Source organism: Lepisosteus oculatus, chromosome 2 (assembly GCF_040954835.1).
Source record: "Lepisosteus oculatus isolate fLepOcu1 chromosome 2, fLepOcu1.hap2, whole genome shotgun sequence".
Classification (NCBI taxonomy): domain Eukaryota; kingdom Metazoa; phylum Chordata; class Actinopteri; order Semionotiformes; family Lepisosteidae; genus Lepisosteus; species Lepisosteus oculatus.
The window spans coordinates 41,595,785-41,619,599 of NC_090697.1; the positions used below are offsets into that span (position 1 = coordinate 41,595,785).

At 35.0% G+C, this 23,815-nt stretch overlaps 1 protein-coding gene across 2 annotated transcripts in view; it reads left to right on the forward strand.

Moving 5' to 3' along the window:
* Positions 1-23,615, forward strand: part of plcb1 (phospholipase C beta 1) — a 385,213-nt gene extending 361,598 nt beyond the window's left edge. The window contains exon 34 of one of the 2 annotated variants that reach the window (XM_069178666.1): positions 18,860-18,974. In XM_069178666.1, the coding sequence (XP_069034767.1) occupies positions 18,860-18,876 (17 nt within the window). In that variant the 3' untranslated portion in view covers positions 18,877-18,974. Of the gene's footprint in view, positions 1-18,859 lie in introns of both variants that reach the window. The other variant, XM_069178665.1, reaches the window with a different exon arrangement.
* The last annotated feature ends 200 nt before the right edge of the window (positions 23,616-23,815 follow it).

The window sequence follows — 23,815 nt, forward strand, 5'->3', positions numbered from 1 at the left end:
CCTTCTATGTCCTGTTTTTTTTAATTACTAAATGATGCATACATATGATTAACATACAGTTTTATTCAAAACCTGAGTGCTCAAACTGAAGACTTCTATGAAGAAGATATGTTACAGTAAATGTCAGCAAAAACAAAAGAGAAAAAGCTCAAAGTAAATATTCAGACCTGTGAACTCAATATTTGGTAGAAGCTCCTTTGGCAGCAATTACTACTGCATCTCTTTTTAAATAAATTACCAACTTAACACACTGACGTTTTGCAGTTTTCATCTATTCTTCATGGCAGATTTGCTCAAACTCTCTCTAGTTGCCTGGGGATTGCTTATGGACAGCAGTTCACAGGTTCTTCCACATATCTTCAATAGAATTCAAGTGACTTAGCCATTCAAGGACAGTCACTTTCTTATTCTTAAGTCTCTAGTATAGGTTTGGCATTGTGCTTTGGATCATTGGCCTGTCTAAAGTTTAATACAGTATACTGTATGTCCCAAATATTTGTCTGAAGCAGATTTTAATCTAAGATTGTGTTCCATCTATGTTCCCTTCTGTCTTGACAAGCTTCCCAGTCCCTACTAATGAGAAGCACAACTATAACACAATTGCACTACAAAGCTCAACAGCAGGTATAGTAGTGATGCAGTATAGTGGGTTTCAATTAAAATTCCAATTTTATCTTGCCTCACAACAAAATGTTTTTACATGTGTTTTGCAGAATCTCTTCGTTGCTTTGTTCCAAACCAAGTGGGATTTGTTTTTGTTTTTGTTTTTTTGTTTTTTTTTTCAGACCCATGGACATTTTTTCTCATTTAACTCTCCTTGAATTTCTCCTTACCTGGCTGCTTATCTGGGTGTTTGTTCAGTGTTTTTTAAGTGTTTTACACTCTTTACAGTTTTATCCCTGATTTGTTTTGAAAGCTCCTTGGTCTTCATGGTTTTATTGTTGAAACCTTGCTTTAAATTCACTATCTGAATGAGGGACTACAAACATAGGTGAATTATTAATTTATTTACTTGTGAACTACTATTATTGTACACAAACAGAAGTGACTCAAGTAATTGGAGAATTAAGGTAATTGTATACACCTACGTTTATTCAGATTTGCCCCAGCAAATTGTTTTATTACTTATGCAATCTTGACTTTTTCATCCATCCATTCTACCACTTCATCAAATATAGGGTTGCGTGGTAGCTGGCGCCTATCCCAACAGGCAACAGGTGCATGGCAGGATACACCCTGGAGGGGACGCCAGTCCATCACAATGGCACACGCAGACATGCACACACTCCCACCAAGGTCAATTTTCCCAGAAACCAATTAACCTACCAGTCTATCTTTGAACTCTGGGGGGAAAGCAGAGCAACTGGAGGTAACCCAAATAAACACAGAGAGAACATACAAACCTCATTCAGATAGTACTCTAGGTTCTGGAATTGAATTCAGGGCTTCAGCACTGTGAGGCAGCAATACTAGCCACTGCACCACTGCAGGAGACTGCAGGACACTCATTACCTATCTGTGCAGAGCATATAAAGATTAAACTTTAGAACAAACTCAGTCTTAAAAATTTAAACAGCCAATATTTATTGTGACCATCTGATGTGAATAAAGTCAATATTCACAAATTCTGGACTCCTTCAAATAAATCTATGAAATGGCCATAGTACACAATTTGTTTTGGGGATGTGTAAGAACAAATATTTCTGTGTTTAAAATATGTCCAGTATTGTAGGAGGGATATCTTATTGAAAGCAATTGTGAAACTCTCTGGAGTATCAATCTTTCTATTTTGAATTTGTTTAGTTTAAATTATGAATTTCATTACAGTTACATACAATAAAAGTTGTGTCTTATGTATTCTGCCAGGCTGATTTTCCGTACATTATCTCTAGGATTACTTTTGATGAGCTGAGCTTCCTCAATAAGCATGTTATCAAAGTACTAATAATTTAATTGTACATTTCCTTCTGCATCTTATTTAATCATCTACTCCATTTTATGAAGTTAATCTAAATAAAAAATGAATATTTAGGCACTCAGTTGTACATTATATTGAAACATCCTGTATGAATTAACATCGCTCCGAAGTCAAAAAGTCCTACTGTATTTTTCTCAATAGTCTCAATAGTCTTTTTCTCAATACTAACTTATAGAATGTCTATAATCATATACCATTTTTAGTTTCTGTTTCTGAGATTTACAGCACTTAAGAAAAAAACTATGAAATAGTTTTATTTAAATAGAACTCAGTAGTAAATCTTCTTCTAACATCCATTACCATAATCATTCAAGAATCACATTACTCTACATGATTTTTATACTCTGTATAAAAATATTGTTTAATACTGTATGGAATAATTTTGATAACTTAAGAAATTATGCCAGTGGGTTTGATAACTTCTTAAGAGTTATTCTTCATGAAATATCAGAACACACTAATTATGGTATTACTGTAAATTATTAAAGTATGTAGAAATCCAATGGATTTACAGTATATGGATATACAGTATGCATACTATATGTGAAATTAACTTATTAATAAAGTATTTTATAATGTTGAAACAATGTTGAAAAATGTAAATTGACATATACAAAACCAGTACTTTAAACTGTGCTTTGTATTTGCCATTGTAACTGGCAGATATGTTTGTACATATTGTATGTAGTATATAAACAACTCCCTTAGTCGTAGTTTTACACCCTTCTCTTAAGTAGCTGACCAAAGCCATTGTTAAAGAAAAACTCTAAACTCCTGAGTTACTTTATACGTAGTAGTTATTTTAGAATTGGAAGATCTGATTTATTTAAAATCAAACCTGGTTGTTTGGTTTTGTGTGAATTAGACTTAGACCATGGTAAGCAATTTGTTTTTATTTGATAATTTGTAAGTATTTTAGAATTCAGAACTATAAGAAAAAAAAAACATAGTGATCATTGCACATAATGTTAAAAGTACAGCATTCAAATGCTTACTGAACTTTGATTCACAAAGATTTTATGTGTATTTATATAGGCACACAACATACCTCTTTATATACTACTATATAGACACATTGTAAACTTAGAATGAAAAAGATGTGTTGTATCATTAAAGATATGTAGTCTCCTTAAATGACACAACCACATTTCTCGTCTCATTTCAATTTTCTGTATGTCATGATTTTTTTTCTATGTTTCACAGATTTGAGGCTTTTCATTTCTGATTTCATAATTCATTTTTTGTTCTTTTCCTTAATTACTGTATTCCCGTGAGACAGAATCTTGTAGTTAAACAGTGAAATTAGCATTAAAGCAATTATTGGATCAGAATTAATACAATTACATAATTTTTAATCATGAAGAGTGTCAGAGCTTGAAAAACAACCTTTGACTTCAAATCAACTTGCAAATGCAAGACAGTGAAAGAACATGGTGTACAGTAGTTATTTATAAATGTTTTTAGTACATTTGTTGTAGAGTTTAAAATATTTTTTATATGTGATTTGTACATGACAAGCCAATGTAACTTTGGTGAACTTCCTTGAGTAGTCCACAATTTTCTAACATGGTAAAAGTGAGCTTAAGGCCTCAACATATCAACCCATTTTACAAAGAAATGTAGTACTTTTACAAAGCCTCATGGAAGATAAAACAAACCTGGCAGCGCATTGCTATACAAAAAGAAATGACCACACATGGAGTAAAAGTGTTCTTAGCTGTGTTCTATGATGGCAGCCAAGACTTTCAGGGCCTTTTTTATAGAAATCTCTCTTCTGTCTACTACTGTATATATGCATAGCCTTTCATGTTTATAAAATTCTGTTACATGGGCACATTTACTGTACATGTTTATGTCCAGTTATGCTACTGTTTATCTCACATGAATGCCAATTCATATAGTTTTAAAAATATTCCATAACTTCTCAGACTATTGTTATATATTGTGTATTGTTTGAGTATTGTCATAAATACTTCCAGTATCTTTCTCCTCAATATGGGATGGTTATGTATATATATTACTTTGAAGTAAACTACAGATGCAGCCATTTAAAATGCACGGTACAAACCCGTACTGCGGGCAACTACGCATGAGCCACCGTGCCGTACCGCTGTATGTGATTGGCTGGCCAAAATGACCTACAGGGGCACTCGTGGTGCATTGGTCAGTAGTGAAAAGATTTAATCATTTAATCTCTTTACTGTGCACATTTTAATCCGCTTAGTATTGAATATTTATATGTAATTTTACCACTAAAGGGAATTTTTTTGGAGCTGAGCATAAAAAGAAAAGGAGCATAACGCATCTGAAGGTCATAAACGATATTAATTTAGGAACAAAAACATATTATGTAAACTGTATATTGCTGGTATTCCATTTCTCCCTAAACATTTTAAGCATCAAAGTCTTACATGTGGTTATTTCGGAAACGTTTTTCCATGCTCCTTCTGACCATATTACTGTACGTTTATATACTTTGTGAAAAGTGATCATTTTAGCCTTTTCTGCGAATATGCTCGTTATCAGAGTAAACAAAGCATACTTTAGAATTTGATTAATAGGGAATATAATATGGAATCAGGTATCTAAAGAAATTAATAACGATATAATTATATTAATGTACTGTAACACAAACAGTAGTAGTATATACACATATCTATTGATATGTATAAGGATGTTTCACTGCTTGTGTTACGAGTGTCTAGGGGTAAAGGGATGTAACATTTAGGATAATTTTTGGAAGCAGGTGGGTGCAAAAGTGATGATTTTAAGTTGAATAAGTGACTGGAAAGACACGATGACACACAGGGGTAAGGAACTAGAAAATAAAATAAACAAAAATGGAGCTGGCTAGGAAAGTGAGGGAAAGGTAACCTGACTGCAAAAGAAAACCCGAAACACACGGTCTTCGGCGTCTTCAACACCCTAGCTAACCTCCACTGACTACCCAAAACCATACAAGACAAATGGCACTCACCCGTACTAAACTAGTGTTACTAATATAAAATCAACTAAGTGTGTAGAATGTACCCAACAACCTAAACTAACCTTATACACACGTGACTGTGTCAGTGACATGATGGTTTTAGTGACTGACTTATAAGCTAGAGGTTGGGTGATCAAATCCAGCTATTAGCACAAATTTTCTTTTAACAAACATTTCTTTAAAAAACTAAAATAGCAATAGCAAAATAGCAATATTAGATAGATAGATACTTTATTAATCCCGTGAGAGAAATTGCAGTGCAACAGCAGCTTAACAAACACAACACAGTGTAACAAATTATATAATAATAGTACAATACATACAATACAAGAGTTACTCACAGTCCGGACACACAACAACAAACTAGAACAGAACAGTACACAGAGAAATCGTATCACACATATGAATATAAATATAGATGTAAATATAGATATAAATATAAATGTATTGCACAGGTCCCTGGCATATATTGCACAAAAAATGGTTGTAAACGGGAAAAAGAAAAAGAAAGAGAACAGATGTAGCAGTAGATGTGTAGATGCGTTTAGTCCAGAAACAGGTCACTGTCGATGTTGCCTCTGCCAAGACGCAAGGTGGATGCGTTGTACAGTCTTATGGCAGAAGGCAAGAATGACCTCCTGTAGCGCTCCCTGTCACACCGTGGATGAATCAGTCTATTGCTGAACATGCTCTTCCTTCCTGCAAGCCTGTCATAGAGGGGATGGGAGAAGTTGTCCATGATGGCCTCTAGTTTGGGTCAGACCCAATGACAGAGCTTGCTCTCCTGATGAGCTTGTTCAGCCTGTTAGAATCCACTGCTCTAATCCCAGAGCCCCAGCACACCACTGTGTAGAAAATGGCACTCGCTACCACCGACTGATAGAACATGTGTAGCATCTTACTACACACATCGAAGGACCTGAGCCTCCTCAAGAAGTAAAGTAGGCTCTGTCCGTTCTTATAGATGGCCTCGATGTTCTTAGACCATTCCATGTGCACTCCCAGGTACTTGTACAAGTCCACCATCTCCACGCCACTCCCATGGATGTAGACAGGAGTAGGTTTGACGTTTTTCCTCCTGAAATCTACCACCAGTTCCTATGTCTTTGTTACGTTCAGTTCCAAGTGGTTCACCCCACACCACTCCACAAAGCTGCTGACCAGTCCTCTGTACTCCTCCTCCTGCTCACCCTTGATACATGGAGGAGGTGTTGGGCAGTCGCAGCTGTGAAGGGTTAGGGAGCGTGTGGCTGTGGGGGGATGGGTGTTGCGCCACAGAGGACCCAGAATAAAACCTGTTAAAGAACTGGTTCAACTCGTTGGCCATCTCCAGGTTCCCTTCTGTTGCACCCCCCGCCTGTTTGAAGCCAGTGATCTCTCTCATGCTGCTCCATACATCTCTCACCCTATTCCTTTGTAGCTTGTCCTCTACCTTCCTCCTGTAGGCGTCCTTGCTCTCTTTTAACTTCTGCTTTAGCTCCCTCTGTACACGCTTGACCTCTTCCTTATCTCCCCTCCTAAAGGCTCTCTTCTTGTCATACAGAAGAGCCTTAAGGTTGCTGGTGATCCTGGGTTTGTTATTGGAAAAGCAGTGTACGTCTTTGGTGGGGATGGTGTTGTCTACGCAGAAGTTAATGTAGTCTGTGACACAGTCTACCATGCTGTCTATGTTGTCCCCATGTGGTTCGCACAGCACATCCCAGTCGGTGGCCTCCAAAGCACCACGTAGATCCTCCATAGCCTCCTGAGACCATCTCCTCACAGTCCTCATGGTCACAGGTTGGCGCTGGACAATAGGCTTGTATAGTGGTGTAAGCAAGACAAGGTTGTGATCTGATCTGCCAAGGGGGGAAAGGGCTTTGGAACTATATGCATCCTTAGCATTGGCATATAATAAGTCCAGTGTTTTGTTTTTTCTGGTCGGGCACTTAACAAACTGGAAAGTAGGCAGAGTGGTGGAAATAGATACGTGGTTAAAGTCCCCTGAAATAGCTATAAAAGCGCTTGGGTGCTTTGTTTGTAGCCTGGCTGTGACTGTGTTTATGACGTCACACACTACCTCTGCATTTGCCGTAGGTGGAATGTAAACAACAACAAAGATGGCGCATGTAAACTCCCGCGGCAGATAGTACGGACGCAGTCCTACGGCTACCAGTTCGATGTCCGGGTTACAGACGCACTCCTTAACATGAGTATGTCCAGGATTACACCATCTGTTGTTGACAAGCACCGCGAGCCCCCCTCCTTTCCTCTTACCGCTCTCGGTGTTTCTGTTCGCCCGCACCGCCTGAAAGCCGCCGATGGTAACGTTCGAATCCGGAATAAGTTCCTGCAGCCACGTCTCGGTGAAACACATGATACTGCATTCACGATACTCCCTCTGGCTTCTCACCAATGCTCCCAGTTCGTCCATCTTGTTCGCTAAGGACCTCACATTTCCCATGATGATCGAAGGAAGGTAGGGTTTAAATCTCCTTCTCTTCGCCTTTCGCGTCGCACCAGCCCTACAGCCTCGGCTTCTCCTCCTCAGCTCCTTCGGCACCGATGGCTTCTCTCCAGTGAGTAGAGCCGGACGCGCTAGCGCGATCAGCTGGTCCCGTGTGTAGATAATGCCTCTGTGGCTATCGGCATTGCAACCCGATAGCCACAGAGGTCCGAGTATCAGAAAAAACAAGAAAAAGTTTCTCAACTTCCTAGTATCCATCATGTTGTGATCGCAAATCTAGTTGCCGGCAAAGGTATGAAGAAAAAACACGAACACACTAGCATTAACCAACTGAAAGAATCAAAAAGACAACAAAAAGACACAGAGCTGCTGTAGCACGCTGCCACTAACACGGCGCCATCTTGTATACTCTATTATCAGAGTGTCATTATTGACACTCTATTGACTTTTTTATATTTCTAAATATCACAACATGTTCGATTCTAAGGCATTTATTAATAACAACAAATAGTTTCAAACTGCTACTGATATCATTATCATCAATATGTGAAAAAAGTGAATCCTGTTTTTTTATGGTCTGTAGCTCAAATCCTGCTTAACTAAAAATTAGACACAAGAAGAGTATTATTAAACAATAGTGTGAGGCTAAAGAAATAATAACAATATTAATTCAAAGATCTAAATATATTTAACCCATACACCTGGTGTGTCTGCTCGCCTGTGCGGTGACGTCACCGTCTTTCCCTCTGAATAGGTACAGGTAGCAGGAACCTGTACCGTGTGGATCCCTTTAGATCTCCCTTCAGATTTAAAAGGTTATTAATAATATCTTCAGTTAATGTTCTTCCAAGTGTAAAAAGAGGTGATAGGCAACATGTCTCCTTCATACATTTTCAGTTTACAGACCGTACAAGACTATTTTTAAGAATAATGTCTTCCGTATCGTATTACAATTGGAACGCTTTTCACAGGTGTAAATCCACTTATTTTCAAACTCCTTTATCCAGGTCAGGTAACTATTTCACAACTCACCCTTCCCCCTGCCTGTCTGACTTCCTTTTTAACCCTTCTGTGCCCGATTTGCAGTGGGTAAGACATTTTTCCAAGAAAGATCCGATGACAAGGAAGAAAAATCACCCATTTTTCGTGCATAAAAGGTGGTTATTAACTATCGAAACCTGTTTTTATCGCTTTTAAAGTCATGCAATTTCTAAGTTAAGCGTGAACACATCATTACATCTCATTTTCTTTTTTTTTTATTTAAAAATTCGATTGCCCAGCCTAAGGGGCGTTTATAATATTGTGGCATTATTATATAGGACGGACACAGTGACTCAGGCACTCGTTAAATGAATAATGGTGCTTTATTTTTCAGTACAGCTGAGTACAGAGAGACACATACACACACACTTAAAGGTTTTTACTTGTTAATTAGATGTTTAAAATACACGTTTAATATAGAAAAAATCATATTATGTTGTCTTCCTGGTATCTAGAACAGCTCAACAGATCTTTTTTTCCTCAATCAGAGACTCACCACAATTCACATTCAACCATATCACAGATCTGCCACACACAAACACCTCAGGATGGTGATGTCACTGCCTTTCATATGAATCCTTTCATATGGAATCACTTTGACACTGCGCTTAAAATCTTAGGAAGATCACAAAACAAGTCAGTTAGCCTGGTTTTTGCCTAAAAAAATCACGCCCAAGAAAGTGAAGTAGCATTAACTAGCAAAGGTGTTTTGCAGACGTAGGCATAGTACGTACAGTAATTCAGGCTTTATGAACTCTAATAATTAATAACCCTAATTAATCGAATCCCAGGTGTGAGTTCATAAAGCCTGAATTATGTACTATGCTTTTGTCTGCGAAACACCTGATCATCTACTCTAAAGATTTCAGTGCTATGTGTATATTCTAATCGCAGTGGGGGCAGGGTGTATGGGGACAGGTTTGTCCCCATACACCAAGGTTTGGTTGAAATTGCATTGGGGATCTGTGTTCTTCACACCTGAAACATTTTTTCTGAAAGAGTTTTCTTCCCAGTTTAGCTGATCTTTTGCTGCCTACGCATGCTTACACAGCTCCGTAGGTAAATTATCATACTTGACTGAGAAAGCTTTAGAGAACTTAACATTTTTACAATCAACAAATTGTAAATACGACGTTTACATTGGCGTTATTAATTTTTTACTTGAGTGTATGGAGGAGTGTCAGCTGTCAATGAGAGCAGACCCCCCTCTTAGGCTGGTCAAATTATTTTTTTAATTTTTAAAAAAGAAAAAAAATTAGATATAATTATATAAATATTTACTGCAATACATTTACTTTGGTGGGTAGCCAACGTCAGCCTGCAACGTTTCGGCTGTGAATCCTTCTTCAGGTGTGAGGTCTTCAGCTCAAAATGAAACGCTTGGAGTTTTGTAATGTAGGGCACTCTGAACGAGTTCAACTTTAATGCAGGAAAAATGTATTTCCCAGAAGCTATACTGATTCTTATGGAAGCCCGTTTCCACAAGGGAGTAAAAAAAAAAGCGCTATGGCATTCTCTCCGATGCAGTGCAGTTAAAAAATATCTCTGATGCTGTTCCTAAATTAATATCGTTTATGACCATCAGACGCTCCTTTTCCTTTTTTCAATGGATTGAACAGGGAGAGGCATTTCACGATGTACTTTTCACTGATGAAACAACAGTGGCTCTGGAACGGTTTTCAACCATGTCGTTTTATAAAAAGGGGAGATATGTGAACACGCAAAACCCAAAATATCCACCGAAGGTTAGACTATTCTACTCTGGGAAGAGAAGAGGGGGTTGAAAGTGCCTGCGGTCATTTAATTAGTATTAAAATTCGCACTGATTCCTTTGCGAAGATATGAACATAAGAATATTTGTGCGTGGTCAAAAAAATGGCATAAAAATGACGAAGTGAAGGCTGTGAAAACATTCACAATGCCAAAATAGTTTTTGAACTTTAAGCTAACTTTACCCCGGTTTTCAATGTCAGATTGTGAATCAAAAAAGGCATTTAATTAAACACGCGTTTGCAATTTTAATCAAAATTGGGTTAGACTAGTAGACATGCAATACACTTCCTCGTGATCATGTTATAATCTTTGTGTAAGCTTTAAGTTTTTTTTTTACTTTTTAATTATACACTTTAAACACTTTAATTTTGTAAACGCAACACACATTCCGTACAGATACAGTACAATCACATTCTCATGTCTTCCTGTGGTGTAAAACGAAGTAGCAGGTGATTGAGATAACAATGCATCGCCCACTAAGTGGAATGTTCTCATTTGTTCTCAAGTGTAAAAAGAGGTGATAATTCTTAATAATTCCGTGTCGCTTTAACTATCTCTTCAGTTTATTCCGCCAGACAGTACATGAATATAATTATATTGTTATTAATTTGTTCAGATACGCGATTCCATATTATATTCCCTGTTAATCAAATTCTAAAAGTATGCATTTGTTTAAGCCGAATGAGCGAATTCACAGAAATGGTTAAAAGACTATCATTTTTCACAAAATATATAATCTTCATATGTTCAGAAGGAGCAAGTAAAAACGTTTCCAAAATAACCACATGTAAGACTTTGATGCTTAAAATGTTTAGGGAGAAAGTGGAATACTGGTGTGTAGTTTTTCTGGTGTGTCTTCGGTAAAGACTTTGATGCATAAAATATTTCTGCATGATTAAAATATTTATGATAAAGGTAGGTTGTGTACTTTTGCCCAACTGAGCAATCTTGCTTTCATAAAATATTCCAGCTTTTTAATGAATGATGATTAACATGCTGTAATACACAGTTTAAATTTAGAAGTCTAAAGAGTATACAGCTTAAATTCTTAATTGAATAAAGATTTTCCCTCAGCAGTGATCAGGATTCAAAACCGGCGTTTTCTGGTGACAGCTCAAATGCTGTACATGAGAGTTAAGCTTTATTAGCTCCTCCTGGCGGTTTTACAATGTGTTTCCGGATACTATTAACATAATCTAATGTGCATATGGTAATTTGTGTTTTGATGCAACACGCCCACCGCATTATACCGCAGCGCACCCCGCTTGTTTTAAATGGCTGTATTACACATTACAATTAAACCACATTGTATTGATTTCAGAAGTACCTGCAGCAGGTATATTTAATTAAATTGTATTTCAATCTGGAGAGATGTCTTCTTTCCTGATGTAATGAATTGGTCTGTGTCCTTTATAGATCAAATTATAGTTTTCTGTAATTTGTCAAAATACCCATAGTTTTAAAGGTACAGTAAGGGCACAAAACAGAATTTAGCACATAGATAGTGTCCCTACAGAAAGAAAATGGCAGAAAAACGTAGAGTTAAAAAGTTATTTAATGTTAAAGTTACATTTTGGCTACTTACAGTAAGCCCATGTTACAATACAATACAGTATATTGTACAAAAGTACCAAGCCCCACCTGCTTGGTTTTTTTTTTACATTCCTCACATGTAGGAGTCATTTTGTTGGTGGATATCAACACTAATTTAGGAATGTTGTTTTAAATTTAGGATTTTTAGGAAAACAAATAATAGACCTAATTTATTAAGGTATTTGTGAAAGGGATTGAAAGGGATGCTAAACCCTTTGCAGTAACAGTCATGAAAAATCAAAGTTCAAATTCAGTTCATAAAACCCACCATCTTTCTGTATATGTTAAACATTCCTGTGAACTGACCTCTGGCTTGACACCTGGTACTGGGGGTAGATATTCAAAAGACACGGAGACACTTTATTGATCTACAGAAACGTAAATTGAACAGCAGCAACCACTGAAGTTTACACAGTCCCCCAGTGACATCCACTAATTTGGTTCAGAGCTCAAAAAGAGCTATCCTTTACATATGCAACAAAGAAACTCCTTCTGACTTAATCCATTCATCCAAGTGTCACACAAGGAAAATAAGGTTTGATTTGGGACTTTCTTTTAAATTTGGTAGAAATAACTATTTGGAGACCTTGTGAATCTTTAGATACACAAAACAGGAGATACCCGTAAAGTATGTATTATCATTTTATTACTGAAGAAAATTTGTTGAGCACAGGTAAATTCCTAAATCCTAATTCAAAATTCCTTATGAACCATAAAGGCCATACAATATTTTTTATTGATTAAAGGTAACTACAGATACAGCCATTCAAAACTCGCAGAGTATGCTGTGTTAAAACGCGGTGGGTGTGGTGCAATATACTGCATCATACCGCATGTAAATTGAAAATGGATAATAGTATCCGGAAGCACTTTGTAAAACCGCCAGGTGGAGCTAATAAAGTTTAACGTCTTATGAACAGCATTTGAGCTGTCACCAGAAAATGCCGTTTCGAATCCCGTTCACTGCTGAGTGACAATCTATTTACAATTAAGAATTTAAGTTGTATACTCTTTAGATTTTTAATATTTTAAACTATTACAGCATGTTAATCATTAAACATGAAAAAGTCAGTATATTTTATGAAAGCAAGATTGCTCAGTTGGACAACCGTACACAACCTTCCACCTTCATCATAAATATTTTAAATATGTATAAATATTTTATGCATCAAAGTCTTTAACTTGATAACTTACATGGGTTCTGATTTTAATGTGCTTGTTCTAAAATTATTAAGCTTATATTCTGTACTTCATAAAAAGTTATAACGTTTTGTCCTTTTCTAAGAATGCGTAGTAAGAACAACACTTGCTGTTATTGTAAAAAGATAAATGTAGTGATTTAACATCACTTGATAGTTTTATTATTATGGAATCGTGTAACTAAGCAGCTAAAGTATTACAAGCAGACGTTTTGAAAACCTTTTCACATTTGTTTCTTTAAAAAAAAATACTTCTATTGTCCTTATAGTGGTAATGAGCACTGTAATGTAGCGACCTTCACATAGGTGGTTCAAAGTGCGATCAGAGCAGAAAATAGTCCACTATTATAGCTTATTGTGAACCTCTTCTGATGTTTGTAAAAACAGTCCAATTTAAATGCAATACAGAATATATTATTAAAACATTGTAACAAATTCAGAGTTAGAGAAGACATGTTGAGTCTTGTCTTTTCAGCTTGGAATTTAATGTTTACAGCGATCCTTTTGGATATATTTTGTACATAGCCAGATTAATAAAAATAGATTGGATTAATAACTGGAGTAAGAAAAGATATTTCACACATACTTTGAAACCATATGACTTTGGAACAGCGGGCGGTGATACCGAGCTGTGGGGGGGGGGGGGGGGGGGGTTATTTTGATTTTCCTGTGTGAACCGTATTCGCTACAATACTATAATGAGTCCCTAAGGCATACCATTCAAATTTTGGAATTATAAAAAATAAACCTTTGTTGAGTTTGCACGAGAGACAAGAAGTACCTTTGAGAAGTCGTGTACTGCTTGCAAAGTAGAAGATTTTGATAGACAGCTAATTTTGCTTGAAGAATTTAAAATTTGTCTGTAATGTAGCTTTATTTAATTGAGCAGAAAGTCACATTGCTCTTACAAGTTGCTCTGTTAAGCAGAGTTTGTGTTAACACATCACACCCTTTGTCAGTGAAATGACTGAGGTGCGAGGTGACAATGCAGAAAACATTTTTTTTATTTTACTGGGAGTGTGAACATTGAGTGAGCACTGGGCTGTCAGTGAGACTAACAGTGAGATTACTGAGATGGATAGTTTTAGTAAATATGTTGACAAATATCTGAATTTTTGCTAGATAAAATTGTATCCATCTGTGAATCAGCTGTGTGACCTTGCCCCTGTGAAATTTTGGAAAAGAGGTTTAGTAGGTAGCATTACTCACAGTCTAGTGACCATAGAGTGTTTTAATACACTGTACAGTATAACAGTATTAAGCAAGTATGTTTTTTTAATGTTTGTAATCGCTATTCTTGCAAGTACATTTTGTATTCAGTTTGCTTCTGTGCAAATATTCGAGGTGAAAATTCTTCCACAAGGAGTGTACCTTTAAAGCACAGAAGACCACATCAAACTTCTTGGCTCTGTATGTCGCTCAAACCATTTTTCTTTTACACTTTCTTTAGTCATAGAGGTGGGAAGACACCTCCCACCCCCCCCTTCCTTCTGCCTGCCTCACCTGTTCCCATTTTTAACCATTCTGTGTCCGAACCACAGCAGGTGAGAAAGAGTAGGGAGAGACAGAAAAAAAGTGAACCCTGGTTTTTTGATAGTCAGATTTACAGTAACATATGTTTGAACAAGATGTGGAAATGCAACAATTTATCACAGTGTGAATTTTAATACTAATTATTGATTACTAATAGTTTATGCACCTTACACCTGACTTTAGATGTATGTAAAATATTGAACTGTGACATAATAGTCAGAAATACAATCGGTGTCACCTCTTCCCTGACTGAGCTCAGTGGCCGGTGCAATGTTTTCTCAATCACCTGCTAATTCATTTCACACCACGGGAAGACAGGAAAATGTGATTGTACTGTATCTGTACGGAATCCGTGTTGCGTTCACAAAATTGAAGTGTTTAAAATGTTTCAGTTAAAAAGACTTACAGCTCACATAAAGATTCTAAGATGATCACAAGGAAGAAAAATGACCAATTTTTTGTGGATTTCCTGTTTTTAACTAAACCTGTTTTTTATGGGTTTTAAAACCATGCAATATCTATTTAAGGCACACGCATTATTGTATGCTATTTTTGATTTTCTTAAAATTAAAAGAATCTTTTGCCCATCATGCCACACAATATTATGTTACATTTTTATGTTTTTAAGAGACTTCAGAAGGCTTCAACTGATGCATAAAAAATATAGCATAATGCCTTCCTGTGTTATGAAGTCACTTGCACCTGGGATCCGCTTTATTCAAACTAAGGTTTCTAGAAATGCAAACAGGTATTAGATATTGTTTAAATAAAAGCTGTGAAATTTTTCACAAATCACAATCTTTAAACCTGTAGGTTGAAGGCTCCTTGTCATTTGTTCACAAAAACATTGTGTCTCATAAATAGGTATTTTTATAAGCAAAGCTTATGAAAACTGAAGAAAAAATGACTCTGAAGCTTGAAATTATTATTAAATTAATACTGTTAATAATGACCAGACACATTATTATTGTTTAAATGGTAATTTTAATACCGTTTTGTTATTCTTGTTTCTAATTACAATATATAGGATTTCATTTTAAGGCTTCGAGCATCTGTTATATTGTCCCACTGAATAAAGTGTTTTGAATCAAACTGGTTGAACAGTTGACTTTATCATGTTTGTTAATTCATGTATTTTTTTCATTATTAATATAACTTAACACTGAATATGTTATAATATATATACAAAAATAAAAACATGTTAATATAGTGTACATAGTACTTACTATTTTATTTTTTAGAAGTATTTGTTAGAAGAAAAACTTGTGCCGTAAGCGGGTACTGAACCCGGATCGTCTAGGGCTGCTTGGAAACACAGCCGAGATTAACAGCTTTAAAATGTTTTGAAAGTAAGCATGCTTGAATGAGTCAAATTAAAAATCGCTATATAAATATTTATTTGTTAAAAGAAAACTCATGGAAAGAGCTGGGTTCAAACCCCCAACCTCCAGCATGCACGTCAGATGTCTAAGCCATAACAGCAATGCACCGCTTGACAGCTTAAGCTATAACTGAACAGAAAATGCAAAAAGTTTCCACGTAATCGTGGGTGAGTGAGTCAAATTGATGCAGTGCGCTGTAATAATTTGAGCTATATGAATATAATTATAGCATTATAAATTTATTTAGATACGCGATTCCATATTATATTCCATATTAATCAAATTCTCTAAAAATTCCCTAAAAATCAAAGTATGCATTTTTTTACTGCAATAACAAGTGCAAATATTCATAGAAAAGGTGAAAACATTATAACTTTTTATGACGTATATAAACTTTATATAGTCAGAAGGAGCATGTAAAACAATTTCCAAAAAATAACCACAGTATGTAAACAAATGAAAGACTTTCATAAATGTTTATGAAGAAAGTGGAATACTGGTGTGTATTTTTTATTTAAACTACCAATACCATACAGTTTACGTAATGTGTTTATGTTCCTAAATTGATATAGTTTTTGACTTTCAGACGTGTTATGGTCCTCTTCTTTTTATGCTCAGCTACTAAAATTTCCCTATTAATAATTAATATTTAGCAGATTTAAACCTGCACAGTAAAAGATTAAATAAAGCAATCGTTTCACTAACAACCAATGCACCACGGGTGCTGCCTGTTGGTCATACTGCAGTATAATGTGCTGATTTGTCGATAATTTCGCAGGGTACGGGGTTGTAGCATGCATTTTGAATGGCTGCATCTGTACCTATCCAGCTTTTACAGTATGTTGTGGCTACCTAGCATTTATATACAGTTGCAAGAAAAAGTTTGTGAACCCTTTGGAATTACCTGGATTTCTACATTAATTACTCATAAAAATATGGTCTGTTCTTCAACTAAGTCACAATAATAGACAAACACAATCTGCTTAAACTAATAACACACAATTATACTTCTTCTTGTCAATATTGAATACATTGTTTAAACATTCACAGTCCAGGCTGGAAAAAGAATGTGAACCCTTGTATTTAGTAACTGGTAGAACCTCCTTTAGCAGCAATAACCTCCACCAAATGTTTCCTGTTGCTGCTGATGAGACTTGCACAACGGTTAGGAGGAATTTTAGAGATAATTACATTTTGTAATCATTCCTCCTTATAAAACTGTTTAAGTTCATTGATATTTCTAGGATTCCTTGCATGAACAGCACTTTTCAGGTCATGCCACAGTATCTTAATTGGGTTGAGGTCTGGACTCTGGCTTGGCCATTCCAGAACACAAATTTTAAGCCATTCTGTTGTTGATTTACTCCTATTTCAGGTCATTGTCTTGTTGCATCACCCAACTTCTAGCTTCTATTGTATTTCTTGATACAATTTTGAATTCATTGTTATCTCTATGATAGCAAGCTGTCCAAGCCCTGAGGCAGCGAAGCAGTCCCAAACCATGATGCTGCCTCCACCATGCTTCACAGTTGTAATGAGGTTTTGGTGTTGGTGTGCAGTACTTTTTTTCCCTCCAAACATAATGCTGCACATTTCTACCAAAGAGTTCAACTTTTATCTCATCCGTCCACAGAACATTTTCCCAGAAGCATTGTGGAACATCCAGGTGGTCTTTTGCAAACCTGAGATGTGCAGCAATGTTTTTGTTTGGAGAGCAGTGGTTTCCTCCGTGGTGTTCTTCCATTAACACCATCCTTGTTCAGTGTTTTTCTTGTAGTGGACACATGAACAGAGACTTTGGCAAGTTCAAGAGATTTCTGCAGGTCCTTTGCCTTTACCCTAGGGTTTTGTTTCACCTCCTTTAGCATTGCCCACTGCACTCTTGCCATGATTTTTGCCACTCCTAGGGAGAGTAGCAACAGTACTGAATTTCCTCCATTTGTTGACAATTTGTCATACTGTGGACTGATGAACACCCAGGCCTTTAGAAATGCTTTTGTAGCCTTTTCCAGCTTTATGCATCTCTACAATTTTTCTTCTAAGGTCCTCTGATATTTCTTTTGATCAAGGCACAGTTCACATGGACAGTTCTTTCTTGAGAAGAGCAGACTCTGTCAGTAACCAACCTTTGTGTGCCCTTTTTGTAGGGCAGGGCACCTCCAACCCACACCTCCAATCTCATCTCATTGATTGGAACACCTGACTCCAATTAGCTTTTGGAGAAGTCATTAGCCTAGAGGTTCCACATACGTTTTCCAAACTAGACTTTGAAGGTTTAAACGATGTGTACAGTACTGACAAGAAGAAGCACACTTGTTTGTATGTTTAAGCAGATTGTGTTTGTCTATTATTGTGACTTACAGTAGATCAGACCACATTTTGATGAGTAATTAATGCAGAAATCCAGGTAATTCCAAAGCATTCACAAACTTTTTTTTGCACCTGTAGAGACGATATATCATTCATAAATTACTAATGCATGGCTTACAGTTGTTTCCAGTTCTGCCTCAATATGATCTAAAATGCCTAATCTCTGAACCCAAAAGAATTAAAAGTATGCTTTAAAGTTGTGCTGAATAAGTACTGTATTTCATTTTTTTTTCTTTTATGGGGTGTGCTGTAAGTGAAATTTTCTTTCCAAACCCATGTTGGTGAACTTTAAAAACTGTCACTTAAGGTTCTCATGTAGTATATTATTTGTGATATCAACTGGTGAATGTAAAATTTCTTCAACAAATATTGTTGTGATTACAACCTTTAATACCTACAATAGGGCATTTGAATTTAGCTGCATTAAAGAAGCCTACATTAGCAGTTATTGCAGATACTACTCTAGGTTTAATGGGTTTTACAAAATGTTAAAACAGAAATGTTTTCTTTGTTATAAATTAGACACATTGATAATACTGCTGCTTATCTTATTTACAGCTGCAAAGCGAGCTTGACCAGGAATACCAAGACAAGTTCAGGAGGCTTCCAGTGGAGATTCAGGAGTTTGTGCAGGAGGCGACCAAAGGGAAGTTCACTGAAGATGGAGATCACTCAACTGTCTCTTCTTCCATGGCATCTGACAGTGGAAAACTGAACCACAAGCCCCAGCAGTCTGAGGAGGATGTAGATGAAGAAATGCCAGAAAAAGTCTTTGACACACCACTGTAGGCGATTCTCCAGGGATTTGGGCTAATTCTTAATTTTAATTTTACTTTATTTTTTTTCTATTTCTCTGACAACTTCAGACATTTATGCCCTGCTGTTTTAAAACAGTGGCTTTAATTAGTTACTGTAGATTCTAAATGCAGGAAACAAAATGTACTTGAATCACTTCTTGGGAAGGAACTTTTGTTTCAATTTTTTTACTTACTTTACTTTAAAAAAAATTAAAGTGTAATAGTGCAGTCAATTTCTTATTAATGCTTTTAATGTAATATGGGTTATGGTGCCAGTGTTTTAGATTTAAATATGCTAAAACCTTATTATTATTATTATTATTATTATTATTATTATTATTATTATTATTAATAATAATAATAATAATAATAATAATAATAATAATATTAGTTTATACTTTGGTGACCTAAGTAACAGCCTGAATGTTTGTGTTTATTGGTGAAGCAAGGTGTACTTTTGTGAGCATTTCTTAAAGTGCCAGGCAAAGCAAACCCAAATTCCTGATCATACACTGCAGACATAAATAAGGATATCAAGTCCTTTTCTGGTTGTATGTAACAGCACCCAAGAGGCATTTACACTGTATATTTGCACTGAAACAGTAAGGGTAATTTGCTTTTGTCTGCAAGCACTGGTGGCTTGCTGTTCTACCTTTGTTCTTATACAGATAGATATTTGTTGCTGCTGGTTATTTCTTGATATTTGCTTTATATGATATTTAAGAGATTTATTGACTTTTTTGTATTTTTTTCTTTTATTTTTAATATCTGGCTAATATGCTTTCTAGGACTACACTTTTGTTTGCATAACCAAGCCAGTAATCAGTTCTGCTGTGGACAGTTTGGTTAATTACAAAAGTTTCAGGGATGCATGACTAAACAAAGTGGTAAATTTGCGTGTCATTGTACACATGTAAATGTTAGATGTCTAGTGAATAATGTGAAATTTCATTGACATAGATATAGATTGAAAATTTTCTTTCAATGTTTATTAAAAAACAGGAAAATACATAGATTCACAAACAGAAATTGCATATTGTTATATTTATTTTCACTGAATTCATATTGTATTTTCTCACTTTCACTTATGGAAAGGAAACTTTTATGAACAGATCCTGAGGTCTTCCTTCCAGTGAGGTATCAGGCTGATACCCTTTTCAGAAGAAGAAAATACAATATGAAGATTTATATATGAGACCTGAGCTTTTATCATATTTAAAAAAAAAATTCACCAGCTTCTTATAGTAAAGTATATAGTTATTTCACCTATTTTGAACTTTAAAAATGTACATTACCCACTAAGAACTTTATTAATTTTGACAGTTCTACAGTATTCTGTATTTTTATAACACAGTTATTATAATTAATTGAAATAAAAGATAACCACTATTTCTCATTATGGTTCCTGATCAAGAACTGAATTACTATAAGTAACTATTAAAGAAGGAAATCAAATTAGAAATCTAATTGTTCTCAGCAGATACAATGTCATATACAGTATTTGAAAGCTGTAGGTGGTTTGCAGCTGCTAACTTCAAAATAATAATGGAAATAAAATCATAATAGTTCTTATAGTGACCAAAATGAAATACAGCTCAAATGATTTAACATGGATATTGAAACAGGTAATCATTGAAATTTGTACAGTATATAATCACACATTATGGAAGGATCCCTAGAGAGATGTATTAAACTACTGTTAAACAATTTTAAAAATGTGTCTAAGTCAAGGACTAACATGATTAATATGGTTTTAACAATAGACCTGCTCCTCTACATTTCTCTGAATAAATCTACAATTACTTTTGTTTGTTGCCTCTGTTTTCTTTTACAGAAACAATACAGTTATTTTCACATTTACCTATATTCTATACTTCTAAGTATCGTCACTTCTCTGTAGGTTGCAAATTACTTGCAAAAGTATTCAGATATTTTTGCTATAAAACATGTAATCATAACGCACTGAAGTAGAAGTTAATATTTGTTGCATACACAACCTACTCCAGACATTCAAAGCAAAAAACAAAGTAAATGGAACAGTCATGATTGCATAAGTATTCAAATCCTTTATGTTTTCAAAAATAAATGAATTTACGTACACAAAATTGCTTTAATTAGCTACACAGTTAAATGAATGGCCTTTTTCTGTGTGTAATAATAATGGTAATAGTTGTTCTCATGAGGTGTTAAGAATAAAAACACCTGTCTCTGTGAGGTTCCTGTCAGTTTGAATACTAAGGAGTTCACAAAACAACTGAAAGAAAAACGTTTTAGAACAGCACGTCAGGAATAAAGTTATAAGAAAATTCAAAACACTTAATATAATATCCATATTTATTATGATCAATATCCCTATAATAATAAGAAGTGGACTGTGGCTCATAACACCCAGACACCTAACTGATGAGCCCAGTCACTAAAAAGCTGGCCAGAGTAGAAAACCTATCTCAGTTCCTGGACAGAGCTTACAACAAAGCATTTAAAAGATAATGAAAACATGTAGCAAAAGGTTTTGTACTTAGAAAGACAAAATTGAAACCTTCTAAATGGAAAGTGTTATATCTGACACAAACACAACGCTGTATGCTATAGTTCCACTCCTCATCAGCAAGCACTTAGAAGCTTGTCAACACTGATGAGAAAATAGATGAAGCAAGGTACTGGCAAACGCTATAAGAAAACCTGTTTCAGGCCTAAAGCTAGGACAAAAAGTCACCTTCCTGTGAGACAATGACCCAAAGCACAAGACCAAACCTAATCTGGAGTGGCATAAACAAGAAGAGACCTTGAGTGGACCCATTAAAGTTCTGCTTTGAAAGCAATTCAAAGTCTGTGTGTAGACTTGAATATTGCTGTCAATAAGTGATCCCTAATGAACATTACAGAACTAGAGCAAATTTGCAAAGAAGAATGGGCAAACACTGTAGCAAACCAGTGTGCAAAGTTGGTAGAGACCTACCCAGAAAGATTTGCCAAAGGTGCTTCAAAATATTAATGAGTTTAAAGGTCTGAATACTTATGCAATAATTTTTTTTTCTCTTTTAACTCTTTTATTTTTGCTGACCTTTTTCTCTTTTAACTCTTTTATTTTCGCTGACCTTAAGTGTAACTTATCTTGCCCTCAGAAGTCTTCAGTTGGAGTATTTGGGAGTATTTGTTTAAGTTTAAAAAGTGTGTTTGAATCATTTTGTAATTTAAAAAAAGAATACTATGAATACTTTTGCAAGGCACTATATAAATAAATGTGTAGGTATCCTAGGCAATAGTGTTTGTTTGTTTTTGGGTGATTTACAGATGTAGAGTAGCTTATTTTCAAAAACAAAATCTAAATTTAAATAATACACATTAATTGTTTCAAAAGATATTTTATTTATTCAGCAACCATTCAATAATTTATTTAATAATATATGGCCTTAAATTGATTTCTTCTTCAAAATTTATGTTATTTAGTCAAGGTGGATTTTTTAAAACTATTTAATAGATATCCAAAACACACACAATGCTGCATTTTATAAAAATCTCTTAAATTAGTATTTTGTAGAAACTTACAGCTTTGCAAGTCAACCATTTACATGTGAAATATGCAGTACATTTGCAGTGGAACTTACGGTAGCATCTTTGCCACATCATCAAATGGGAGCCATTTAAAAATCTGGAATGTTTGCTTTTTTCACTTTTCTTTTAAATAAAATAACTCTGTACAGTGCCAGGTTCTGTAGTAAAAGTTAGTGTTGGCTTTTTAATGCATTGAAATTGTTTTAAACCACTGCAATTTAAAAAAAGGATGTCTTTTTATTGATTTTAATATTACTTGAATTAAATTTAAGACTTTATTTGATTAAGATAAATTTAAAAAATAGAAAGGTCTCTATGATGTTAAAAGTCCTGTGCCTTTAATGTGTTTGCCTTGTTAGATGTTGAATGTGTGAAATGCATTACTGTGTACATTGCCATTGTATTACATGAAGCTTTCTGTATTTAAATAGATTGTGCACTTTTAATACACTACTGAGTTCAGCTTGAAATGAACAGTATTTTAGAAAGATTTCATTTGAGTTTCATTAAATGCCAGACATTTTTTTCATCTTTTCTTGTTCTGTATACAGTACTTCATTATTTCCATTAATTATATTTAATATATACGGTTTTTGGGGTTCTTGATACATGATTCCACAATAAAAACAATAAGAAGCAAAGGAAAACATTAAGATTTAAAGGGACCTTGCTTGTGTTTCTTAAAAATAAATGTGGCTCTTGTAAATTGTATTCAGATGTCTGTGAGTGTTGTCTTACTTTGTGATTGACCTTTAATATGATATCTGATATGTTCAGAGGATACCGTATCCATATTTGGTCTATAATGATAGAATTGTTAAAAATGCATTGATATTTTTTTTGTAAAACATACTAAAAAAGACTCTATGCAATTTTGTGGCATGATTATTCTTCCACGTGTACTTTATGTGTTCTCATCACTACTCCAAAGGAAAGTAATAATAAAAACAAAATGAATGCTGTGTGTTGCCTGCTTTGAGTGACACTCCAAAAAGGAGAAAGAATACATTTCTTAATAGCATTAGGGAAAAGATGCATCAACAAAGACATTTAGATACATTTTTATGTACCTATAAACTGTATGTAAATATTAAACATACAGTATTAGGTGTTTGCTTTTTAAATAAAAGCCATGGCATTCAAGTTGAGTCTTGTGGAAAGA